This window comes from Mustela putorius, unplaced genomic scaffold, assembly GCF_011764305.1.
Source record: "Mustela putorius furo isolate JIRA1106 unplaced genomic scaffold, ASM1176430v1.1 tig00000592_pilon_pilon_pilon, whole genome shotgun sequence".
NCBI lineage: Eukaryota > Metazoa > Chordata > Mammalia > Carnivora > Mustelidae > Mustela > Mustela putorius.
In genome coordinates, this window is record NW_025421426.1 from 4,623,431 (window position 1) to 4,635,825 (window position 12,395).

The window sequence follows — 12,395 nt, forward strand, 5'->3', positions numbered from 1 at the left end:
GCCGGAACTGCCGCAGGCTGGCTCCCATGGTCGGGGCCCCGGGGGGCTTTACCCCCGTGCACCCCACCCACAGCTTTGGGCTTCAGGCCTGTCAAGGGTTGTTTTTTTTTTTTTTTTTTCTTTTTGGTCTTTGTCACTGAGCCTCTAACGTCACCTGGCCCCTGCAGAAAGTTCTTCACTGTTCCCAAGTGCCCACAGAGCAGGCCTCGGTGGCTGGAAAGTTGCTTAGCAAGCAAAACACAGAGCCTGGGGAGAGTTTTGTTCTCAGAGGACTGATCATCCGTTTTGATACTGAAGTCCCAGGGCAAGGCCACCAGCCGCCTTTCCTTCCGAGCCCCTTTCCACACGCTAGTGGGGAAAACAGGCCTGGAGCTCACGCTCGGCTGTCCGAGCCGCCTGTCCCGCCAGCAGCTGGGACAAGACAGGGCACAACTCCTGTGCTTTCTGCTCCTGCCTTCTCGCCCCAAGCCTGGGTCTGGGGAGTGAAGACCGAGAAGCGATGCGGGTGGGGGGGCGGGGCTGTACCTGTCGGGGCTCTCAGCCTCTTTGGCCTTGGAGGACGCGGCCTCACCCCGTTCCCATCCAAGCCCCAGGAGCGTCTTTCTGGCTGTGGCCTGTGTGGCCGGCCCCAGAATCTCGTGGGCACTCACGTGATCTAACCAGATTTTAGAACACATGCTTGAGGTTTGGGAGAGAAGCAGGATGGGGTCTGTCCACTCCTTCCTGTTGCTGCTTTCTCAGGGGATGAACTTCCAAACTCAGCAATTAAGGGGGCAAGGCCTAGTCAAAAGGACTCCTCACGGCCTTTTAAATTAGACCCACTGTAGATCGGCATGGTTTTCCGTATGCAAGTCTGAGCAGTCATTCTTCTGGAAGGTGATGCTTGAGCACCTCTGCCCTCAGCTGAGAGAAGCAAGTCGGTGTGCAAGTGACCCCTTCAAGTGAACCAGAAAATTCCTAGGGCAGAGTGGGATGCTAACAGAAGCCCAGGCTTTTAGAAATAAACACCTAGAATGGTTGGATGAGCCTCACCAGCTGCCACTCCCCAAAAGCAGGTGAAGGAAACACCACTTCCCTGTTCTTCTCTGCCGTGGGTATGGACAAGGGGCTGGTACGTGATGTCTCTGGCCAGGTGGTAATTAGTCTGTTCAAAATTTGGCCCCCCGGCCTATTACGGTTTAATAAAGTTTTATCAGCACACGGCCACAGCCATTTGCTCACAAATGCTGTCTGTGGTGGCTTTCACACCACAGCGGCAGAGCTGAGCAGTTGAGCAAGGGGCCGCCTGGCCCAGGGCTCGGAGAACGGTTTTATCTGGCCCTTGATAGACAAGGCTTGGTGGTCCCTCGTCTACTTTTTTTTGCCTACAGCCATGTTATTAGAATAGTTATGTTTTTCTTATTATGCTACCAAGTTTTTTTTTTTTTTTTTTGAGTTTTAAAGAGAAAGCTATAAGTATTGTTACAATTATACATCTGTCCATCTTTTCCGTTCTGGTTTTAGCCTCAGGTGTCAGGCTTAGAAATCATCCTGAGGTGGGGTGCACAGGCATCAGGGTTTGCAGCACAGCCCTCACTCAGATAGTGATAAAAGGTCAGGGGAGCTTGTGGTAGAGTCAGCACCATTGGCCTCAATCGTGTTCTGAGAAAGTGATACTCCGTGACCACCTTAACCACCCGGCACTTGGCCTTCGCGGCTGTTAACTTAACAGAGGCTGCCTTTACCTTTTCTGGACACAGAGGACCCCAGGGCCACAGAGGAAAGACGAAGGTGATGACTCCTGAACTTAATAGCACAGCATCTTCATCAGTTGTGTAGCTGTACAGCGTTGCGGTTAATACATGGGTCCCGAGTTCAAATTCCGATGCTGTCACTTAGCATGGCTGGTGACTGCCTCTCTCCATCTGTAGAACAAGGATAGGATTACGGGGTTTGGTATAAGAAAAACTTGGCATTTATTACAGTGCTTGCCACATGGTTAGCTTCCAGTAAATATGAATGGCTTATATTCTTTTGTAGAGAAAAGGCTCCAGAGAAGTAATAGACAGGCAACCCATTTGGCAATTAGGTGACAGAGGAAAATGTGCTTCTCCAAACCAAGTGACCTAGGCTGATGATGTGGGATCCCTGGGGGTGGGGCAGGGGGGAAAAATGAGATGCATGCATTAGGTGCCTGCTGTGTGCATGGTACTATCCAGAGCACCGTGGAGTTATAGGGAACTCAGATAACCTGGCCCAGGAGTTTGCAAGCAAGGCATTTGGAGAATTCAGTATTTGCTTTTGGAGGGAGTGAGGGCCCGAGGGTGGGAGCAGGAGATGGCTCCCATGAAAAGGTGGCGTCAGAACAGGGGCAGGAGGGAAGTCAGGGCTGGCACAAGGATAGGCGCTAGTTGCAGAAATGCACATGGCCCAGTCTGAGAAGAAGTGGGAGGAAAGATACAGAGGCTGGCCTAGAAGAGTTGCTCCAAACGTTTACCAGAGGAAAGAAATGCAGAGCGCTGACCCACAGCCCGGCACTCAGACCTCAGTCAGAGCTGGGGCCCAGCCCAGAGCTGTCAGTAGGACCTGAGGCTACTTAATGCCCCTGAGCTTCCTCTTTCTCATGAAGTGTCAATGAGCACTTCCTCTGTCCTGGCGTCCTGCTTAAAAGCTGAAGACTCAGTGCAAGACCACGGCCAAAGCACTAGCTGGTGAATTGTAGGAACCAATGACACAGAAGATAGAGGGAGAGTGAAACTGGGCGGGACTCTGGGTGTGCACTGCAGAGTGCCCAGGCAGCCTTCCTGGAGGAGAGGGAGCAGAGCCTTGAATGAAGGAGTGTGGAGAAAGGCCTTAGAGGTGGCAAGGGAGACAGCCAGGGCAGAGGCCTAGTGGGCGCAGGTGAAAACCCAATGGCCAGCCAGGGTGCAGGGAGCTGGCGTTGCAGGGCCCCTAGGAGAGCAGGTGGGGCCCCGTGCAGGGTTTTTGCATGAGGGAGACCTTAAGGGGACAGAGCAAGGGAGTGAGATCAAAGCCCGAGCATGATGTGCTACAGGGCTGAGCCTGGAGTCCCTCTTCAAAGGACAGAAGCTGGGGAAAGACCAAGGAGGGGTTTCACGGTGGGCACCGGGGAATCCATTCAAAGGGCAGGGTGGCCTCACTCACTCTACCCTTGGCTGTGAAGGGGAGACCTCCTACAGGCGGGACGCCAGGCTCTGGAGGAAGCGGCAGAGTAGAAAGAAACCCTTCCGGTTCCGGGACCCAAGGGGCTGCGCTGCCGCCGCCGTGGTGGTGAGCCCAGCAGGTTCTTCTGCCGTGGAACTTTCTCTCCTTGTTCACAGCCAGGGGAGCACCCTCTGAGGTTTCAGCAAGCGAAGGTTCCTCTACCCAGAGAGGTTTCTGTGGGGTTCGAGGCCTCCCTTCGGGGCTGGAGTGCACAGCCGCCTCCCTGCCCCCCACCCAACCCCATGGAGGTCTGAGTACACCGTGTCCATAGCTTTTCCAGACGCCGCTATGAGCTTCTACCTGGAAGTGGCTTTCAGAAGGCAGGAAGTGGCTTTCAGAAGGCACGCGTGGGCCTGCTGGCCGCGTCTCCTGCCTTCCGTCCTCTCCTGGGCCCGGGCCCCGGCCTCTGCCTTCTGAGGAGGGAAACGACCCTTTAGTGAGGGTCGCGGTGCCAACACGGCTGCCTCCCAGCTATTTTTAGAAAGCCAGGGCGATGGAAAGTTTCCATGAGGGATTGACTCCTCTGGTTTCCTAGATTGAGAAAACAGGAAGCCCTTCAGAATCCGGGCTTTGAAAAGCTCCGCGTGAAGCCACCCTGCCCCCCCCACCATTCTGCTTTCACTGCCGCCTCCTCCCTGCCCCGCTGCACAAAGGCCTCTGGGCAGTCCAGGCCCTGGTGGGGTGCGCACGAGGGCGGGTTCCTTCGTGGGGTTCCTGCCTGAGGGCCCCTGGGAGTCAGCTAGGCTGCTGCCTGGTATACAGTAAGTGCCCACTGAATGTTGGTTTGCTGTCTATGAATTCATCCTTGGAGTTGCTACTAATGAATCCACTTCCACAGTTTGCAGTTTGTAGACACAAAAACAGCACGTCGAAGGCGCAGATCTAATGCACACCATACTATGAACACCTGCCATACTAGGCACGGTGATCATTTCCGCACTTGCATTAGCTTATCCGAGCTCCTCCACACCCCTGGAAGGAAGGGGGGATGGTTTTGTACATGGTTTACAGATGGGGAGACTGAGGCAAGGTTCAGCAAGCGAGGAGGCGGTAGAGGTGAGATGCGAACCCTGGCTAGCGGGCTCCAGAGCCCAGACTCCCACCTTGTATCTGAACAACAGAGCGTGTGCTTGACTAGTTTCTAGCACAAGCTGAGGCCTGCGGGGCAAAGTACTCATTCAGAGTCCGACCCAGAGCCTGGGCCTAACCCGATCGTAGGCAACAGCAGCCGAACACCACTGACCAGGTGGACGCGAGGAGCTAGCACGGACCTCCATGCCTCACGGGGACTGAACGGCGCACATGGGTTTGCTCCCCTGGGAAGTGCAAGGCACGGGCCCAGAGAGGTCAAGTCACGGTCCTCAGAGCTCAGGAGCCAAGGTTCAGACGCGCTGCTGCCCCTCAGCGCCACTGCCTCTGGCGTTTGCACATGCCTCCTCCTTGGGGCCTGGGGCCTGTGGGCTCATCCACGTGGGGGTTTCTGGGAAAGGACACTGGACCTTTCAGGGCTCAGCTTGAACATGGGGGGAGTTTGAGCACATCTCAACGGTTTAGAGACAAAAGCAAAGATGAAACCTGCAGGTTGAGGAGGCTGGGGAGGGGCTGCGGGACAACTTGAGAGACCTTCCATGGCACCCAAAAGGGGTCTCCCTCCCTCCCTCCTGTCCTGCCCCTGGGACCAGTCAGCCCATCCCACTGCACAAGCCGCGGTGGACACACACCTCTGCCTTGGGTCTGGGATGCCACTGACCACAACTTTTACCAAGAAAGTCGAAGGAAGCCTTTTTGCCAGCTGCTCCCCGTCTAAGACCTTACTGCCTTTCTTCCAGGACCACAGCCCTGGATAAGGTACCAAGATGGGAGAAGATAGCCAGCTTCTTGATGCCAGGGGCTGGCATCCCATTCCTGGGTCCCTGCGAGGGGGAGGGGGTAGCCGAATTTTCCAGACCCCTCAGAGGACATTTTCCCCTTCGGAAGACTCACGGTGTGATCCTTCGCTCGTGTGTGTGTTGCGGGGAGGAATTCCTGGTTGTGCGGAGAGAGATTTTGTCTACACAATGGCTGGTCGTTGTGGTATTCCCATCTGCTGTCTGTGGAAAGGCCCCTCTTCTGAGAACCGTATGCTCTGGGGGTCAACTAGAGTTGAGTCACGTCGTAGGGCTTTTCTAGATGCTGTAATAGCGGAAGGGGTTTGGGAGTCAACAGAGAGACGGGACACACTTAGCACCCGCCCTCCGGCCCAGCACCATCTCTGCCAGGATGTTTAAAGTTACCTTCACAAACCCCTCTAGCACAAAATATCATCCTCCAGAAAAAAGAGCCGAGGAAAGCATTTCTTAGGTTAAAAGCCGTCAGGTGCATTATCAGAACAAAAGTGTGTCTTAAAAAGCCTTCCCCTTGTTCCGGTTCTAGAAAAGCTAAGCTGATCAGTGTTGTTGGTGCCCGCTCACTCGCCGCTTCTCTCTCTCTTTCTCTCTCTCTGTTCTTTTGTAGTTAATGAAATTATCAGGAAGGAGTTTTCAGGACCTCCTGCCAGAAATCAGACGTAGAAGATGCCATTAGCAAGACACCTTCCGTATCTGACCCCTGGGAGCCTTCCACTGCCCTCACCTTCTGTTTCCTTTACTGTACATCTCCTGGCCCGGAGGCCATGCGCGGGACGAGGTCCTGGCAGAAAGCTGACTCTCGATTAAGGAGCTCGCCACCTCTCTGTGTAAAACACCAGAGAGAACACTCTGCCTTTTGATTTGGGGTTTAAATCCCAGAGAGCATCTCGGTTGACTTTCCTGGTGTCCCATCCAAAAACCTTAAGTGCCTGCTGAGCAAACACACAAGACAGCACGCCGGACCGGCCCGAGAACGGAGTGACCGGAGCCTGGGGTGTGGGCTGGGCTGGGGGATGGAAGATGTGGGCCCCCGTGATTAAACCCCAGCCCTGCGTTCATTTTTCCAGGTCACAGATACAGCTCCTGTACCTTTTGAAGGAAAGGAGTTTTCAAACAGAGCCACCCAAGGAACGTGACCCGAGCGGGCCTGGCTTCCGGGCTGAAGAAAAAACCAGAAGCCGGACTGTCCTCCTTAGGGACCGCCTGGTCCCGGCCACGGTCAGGCCACGGCTGAACCCTTATTGGTCAGTTTCCTCATTCTGAAGCAAGACTGTCTGGCGCACACCAGAAGACCCGTTAAAACTCAGCCTTAAGTTATGAGACGTGTCCACGTTTGTTACTTTTGTCTCCGCTTCCAAGAGCCAGCCCGAGGTGGCTGGATTGGGGGAGCTCTCTGGGCCCGCTGCTCCTCAACCTTGCAGAGAGCGGCGGGACTGGAGCAGGGACCCCAGCCCGCGGCGTGAGCACCGGCCTCCGCAGGCCTGCAGGCCGGGGGCTTTCTGCTAGCCTCGCTTGCTTTCTCCCTGGTGGCCAGAGCGCTTTTCCATGAACTGGTGAAGAAGATCTCAAGCATGTGCGTTGAATTGTGAGAAAGAATCCCAGAAGAGCTATAGCAACCAAAGGGGGAAAAAAAAAAAAACCCAAACCAAAAAAACCACGGAAATGGTGCAGGGATTTTTGTGAAGTATGAACCGAGGCAAGCGGCGGGCAGGCCTGAGTATTTCTGGAAGTGGGTTCCCCCATGACCAGGGTGGAACTTCCTCTCGGGCCTAGCCTCCAAGTAGGACAGCAACGGGCTTTGGCCCCAAGTTCACTGGCTTTGTTTTTTTGTTTTTTTTTACCCAAGCCCATCTCCAGCACCCCTCCATCCCAAGACACCTGTCTGCATTAGCCGCTTTATCTGCACCGACGAGAATCAACCTGCGTGCCTCCCTCAATCCGAAGGAGCGTGCCCGAAGGGGTGTATGGGGGGATTTTTCTCCCCCGTTGTCTCTCCTGCACACACCGAGTCTTCTAGAGTCTTCCCCCTTTGGTGCAGTTTTTGCAAACACCTAAAACTCTCAAAGTTCTCAGCAGGGGAGTTTCTCATCGCACAGATGTGTTCCTGTTTACCTTCCTGGGGACACCCTGGGACAAGCCAGGACTTCGTTTTCAGCCACTCTCCTTCCTCCCCACTTATCCACGCAGAACATAAATATTCCTGCCACTCTTCCAAAGGCTCTCCTCGGGGATCTCGGTCAGCTGGGCTAGGTAGAAGCCTAGGAGGAGAATCACAGCCTTTAAGGGCTTGCTGTGGGTTTTTGGAGTCCCGGCTTCCTTGTCAAGGTGACGCAGAGATGAAACCTTCCCCATGGTGTGGCCAGGAGCATGAGGCTTGAGGACTACAGCCCGGAGGGTCTGGTGCTGCGGAGAGTGGATGAGAACACCCAGTAGATGAGAACATTCCACCTTTCAGTGGAGACCTAGCATTTATCTTCCCCAACAACGGGGCGGGGGCCGCTCTTCAAGCCCAAAGTTTGGCAAAATCCTTCTTTTATACAAAATGCGAGTAAGAGCTTAACCGCTGTTGCAGAACTTCTGGGATGTGAAATTCTTCCTAATTAATAAAAGGGTTCCTTACACCAGCAGCTTCACATAAAGCAGTTTCTCTCCAGCAATACTGACTTCCCTGGGGAAGCGTTAAAGTGTCTGTTGAGTGATCTGTTCTCCCTTGACCTGGCTGGGAACCTTAACCTTTTTCTTTTTTTCTTTCTTTTTTTTTTTTTTTTTTTTTTTGCACATGAGGGAATTTGGCCTTTCCTCGGTTATCTGAATGTTTTACCCAAGTGCCTTCCCGCTATTGTAGCAAAGTCTCCCTGCTTCGTTGTGCCTGGATAGGACGGAGAAGGACTAACGTGTATTTCCATCGATCTTCCAACTCTGTACGTGAAAAGGGGGTCCCGCTAGTTGAGAGTCTTTAACACACATATGTGGGGGTGTGTGTGAGTGCGCACGCATCTAAGGCACCCGCCAGCTTTTTCTAAGACCTCCTAGCTGGATATTAGCGGAAGCGTGTCCATAAACAACTATACCAAATAACAAAAGACAGAGAAACCAAAGCATTAGTGTTGAGACTTAAACAGACGAGAGAATGGGTATTAAGAACTGACAGCCATCAAGAAAGTTTGGTCGGTAACAAGCGCCGGGAGGAAATTTTGCCAAGAGGAATCACTCATGAAATATTTTCAGTCTGGGAAGAGGCAATATGATCCTCTAAGAGAAGGAGAAAAATAAGGATGTCTAAGTGGTAAAGATGTGTGTGTTGCACGTGATAGAAAGGATCTCAGGTCGAGGTTTGCACTTGCTACATCCAAGGTAAATGGGTAGCGCCACCAACAGAAATCTACCGTGTTGCTGAATGTAGTAGATTTCCAAAGTCTGCAAGTCTTCTGGTATTGTACAAAAATCCTGCTGCTTCATAATATATAAGAGCGATCCAAATTAGTAGGTTATTAAATTTTATTTTCTTATCTGTATGTTTATGCTTTTTATCTGTCCTGAAAATATCACACACACCCTCTGTTGGAATTAGAAAATATTTATAAATGGTTGAAATCTTTTTCAGGTGTTTCTTTTTGCATATGTTGATTTTTTTTTTCCCCCTAAGGGAAATGATGTATTCTTGAAACTGTGTGATTCATGCTGGCAAAGCAAACAAAAGCCAAAAACCCAGCTCCGAGCCTGTCAGTCACCAGAGTCTTAGAAGAAAGCGTCCCTGAAGACGGGGGATGGCTTTGCTGAAGAAGGAACGCTCTGATGCTTGCTTAGGAGGATGTAGAGTTCAGCTCTGAGCCTTTATCTGGTCATGGAGGAGAATTGTAAAGTGTTGAGATTCCCCCACAGCAGTGCCTAGTAGGTGATTCTGAATTAAAAACAAAACTGCCTGTATTGTAATAGGGTTCTGTGAACGAGAATCCCAGAATCCCAAGTGCGGGCTCCTGTTTACAAAGCTAACCAAATCTGGGTAGATAAGCCCCCCTCCCCCATGCATTATCCAAAGGACCTGCAGAATTTTCCAGCAGGGACACACCCTAGATGAATCAGGTTGATTTCTTCTAGAAGCTGGGAAGCACTGATGTGGCCTTTCTTGTTTACATCCAGTAGCCAAGATGTCGTTCTCAGGAAGCCAGCCTTGGCCAGTGTGGGAGCGGTCCCTTGTAGACAGATTGGAAGCTGATGTGTTCTAGTTGTCACTGAATGTGTTTATTTTCATGTCAAACACTTTCCAAGTGCTTTCTGTCATTCAGAATCGAAAGGCTGTCAGAGGTCCGCTTTTTGTAAACGCGAACAATTTTGCTCACATTTACAAGAGGCCTGGGGGTTGTGACATTCTTGACGAGCTGGGATAAACCTTCCTGCACTCAGCTTTTGGAGGGATAACCCTGGCAGGTACCCAGCACATCCTAACCTCCCTTGGAGATGGTCCCTGAGCAAGTCACCCTGAAAAGGAGATGGGGTGCTGGGAACACTGACCATTTCGCCTTGATGCACCTGTTAGCGGACCAAACACCTGCGAGCTTCCTGGCTCAGGGGGTTGGGTGCACTGGATACGAAGCCGTTCCCTGTAGAGAGGTGTTTTCAGCACGGCGGCCGTGTAAGCAGACAGAGGCTGGGGTTGGGACAAACTTCGCCTCCAGAGCATCTTGTCGAAGAAACTTCCTTACCCTCATTGCCTCTACAGCCCTCAGAGGGGAGAAAATGTTGACAGTGCTCTGTTAGTTCTCCGACAAACAGAATTCTCTGCAACAGGCGGTGCTGGAAGGCTTAGGTTTTTTAGAAATCTCGACTGTTAAAGAAGTTTGAATACATCACATTCCTATGCAAAACGTTTTTAATCTCCAGTTTAATGTAGTTTATTTTTGCTATATGTAAAGTATTTTTATACGGCTTGTATCATGATAGTTTAGCAATAAAATGGTTGAAAGCAATGGCTGCATTGGTGGATCTTTTCTTCGCTAGAGAGGCTGCTCAAATTTACCCCTTCCAGTTGGAGTTCCTGCAAAGAACTTTGCCGTGTGTACAGATACCCTGACTACATCCGGTCCTCGGCTCAGTTCTAGGTGGTAGACACGATCCGTTTTATATCTAATCCTAGATAGGGCTCGGGAGCCACGTACCCCAAGTGACGGAGCCATGAGGTCATCCTGGGTTTGTCCATTTCTCTCCCTGCACCCACCATAGCAGCTCTGTGCTAATGGGTCTCTACACCTGTTTAGAACTAGCATCTACGTAAAGAAGATTGAATGTCCCCTTTGGGCCAGCTCAAGAGGCCAGCAGAACATTCCCAGCCAGCCAGGCTGAGCTGGTCACTGGAAAGGAAAAGCAGTTCTTTGCTTGAACATTTTACACAATTACAAAAAAAAAAAAAAAAAAAAAAAAAAGTCTCTTTTACCAAACCCACAAACAGAATTAGATATTATAAATACTAGAACTTTCCAGCTGGCTTCCTCCTTACAACAGCTTTCTTTCCCCACTTTGGGTACTTTAGCTATCAAGAGGTTCGCAAATAATCACTGTTTAAGTCCTAATATTGTTCAAACTTCATCCACTGGTCAGTGCTTCCCTGAAGCCCCTGGGAAGCTGGATCCCTGCCTCGGGCCCTCTTCTGCAGACCACTCTCCCACACCATGGCCCTGCCTCGGGAATGCCTTCTTGGGGATTTTTCAAGCCCCGCTTCTAGGGCCTGGAAGCAACAGTGCCCTGTGGGTGGGGTGTTCCAAGCACACACAGGGCCCTGTATGGGTTCTGGATACTGGAGCCCATGGTCCCCTCTGGTGGCTGAGACCTGCTGGTTCCTCTTTCCACTTGCGGCAGAAGGTCAACCAGATGCCCCGAAGAGTTCTAGCACCCACCCACCTGGGGGTCCAACCTGGTCTCCAGAAGAGCTTTGTGGTAAAGAGTTTAATTTTTTTGTGGGATCGTGTAGTATTGGGTCACCAAAATGGTGCTGAAACATTGATCTGAGGAAGTCCCAAATTGCTTATGTAGACAGGATCCCCATAAAAACAATTTCTCCAGGTCCACACACTCTCTGGGCAATTCTGCCCCCTTACAGTTTTTGCTGTAGCTGTGTACACTGGTTATTTTTAAATGAACTTTCTGAAAATTTTATGCTGCTCTTCCTGAATAGAAACTCAATCACCTTAGGCAGAGGACAAGGATAAAACTATACAGCCATTTGGAAAAATAAGTCTGTGTTCTGTGTTTATTTCTGACTCACATTTAGTAAACACAAGTGAATTTGTGCCTCGGTTTCCCTACATGTAAAATGAAGATAAGAATGGTCCCTGCATCGCGGGCATTGTTAATGTGACAATAATTAGCTGTTGATACAATACCCCATCATCTGGCAAATTTGAGATTCACCTAAAGCTGGACCTCACTTTTCTGGCATCAGGAAGGAAGCATTCAGAGCACGGATAATAGATCCTGAACTTCTCACATGAAATTATTAAAGCCAAAAACTTGAGCTTATCCAATTTTCAAATCCTGAAACAAAAGGGAAGCTCATGGGGGCATCTAACTTCTCTGAATCAGGGCAGGTTGGCAAATCTGTGAATTGATCTTGCTACGTGCAAGAGCAGGATGTAGTTTTGTACTGAGGAATAAAAACACAACACTGGTTTAGTAACGAGTGGGAACATTAAGAAGCAGTTAGACTTACAAGAGCAAGCAAAATGCTAACTACAACATTTTCAGGTGCACAAGTTGGAAGGAAATGGATTTCTTGGCAGGAGCAGGTTGAATAGGAAATAATCCTGGGAAGCAGGCATAACCACAGGGACCATTAAGAAATGAAGGCCAGACTTCTGGGGAAGATGGCAGAGTAGAAGGACCATAAGCTTGCCCCATAGGCAACAGCCACATCAGGGTCAATAACCCAGAAAATCAAACAAAGGACAGAACAGACTCTCCGCAGTAAAGGTAGAGAAGAGGCCACATCAAAGAGGGTAGGAAGGGCAGAGACACAGCTGGGACGTAAACGGACCACAGCACTGCCCACAGGATGCCACAGGTGCATAGAGGGAAGAGAAACAGACTCTTAGACTAGGAAGCCTGCATGGGAGAGACAAAACCCCATATCATCTGGCTTTGAAAACTGGAGGGGCCAAATTTCAGGAGTTCTTACAATCTGCAGGGCTTAAAACCTAGAATTTTAAAAATCAACAGGCTCTGGGAGAGCTGGGAGGAGAGTCCTTGCCCTTAAAGAGAACAGCACAACAAACCAGCCCGTGGACATAAAGCAGAGAAGCGGCAGGTTGCAAA

General features: G+C 50.9%; 1 protein-coding gene across 7 annotated transcripts in view; it reads left to right on the plus strand.

The window, feature by feature from the left end:
• Positions 1–10,057, plus strand: part of NFATC2 (nuclear factor of activated T cells 2) — a 155,482-nt gene extending 145,425 nt beyond the window's left edge. For 5 of the 7 annotated variants that reach the window (XM_004746192.3, XM_004746194.3, XM_004746188.3 and 2 more), the window contains one exon: positions 5,698–10,057. In XM_004746192.3, the coding sequence (XP_004746249.1) occupies positions 5,698–5,753 (56 nt within the window). In that variant the 3' untranslated portion in view covers positions 5,754–10,057. The remainder of the gene's footprint in view (positions 1–5,697) is intronic. The other 2 variants (XM_004746191.3, XM_004746189.3) reach the window with 1 other exon arrangement.
• The last annotated feature ends 2,338 nt before the right edge of the window (positions 10,058–12,395 follow it).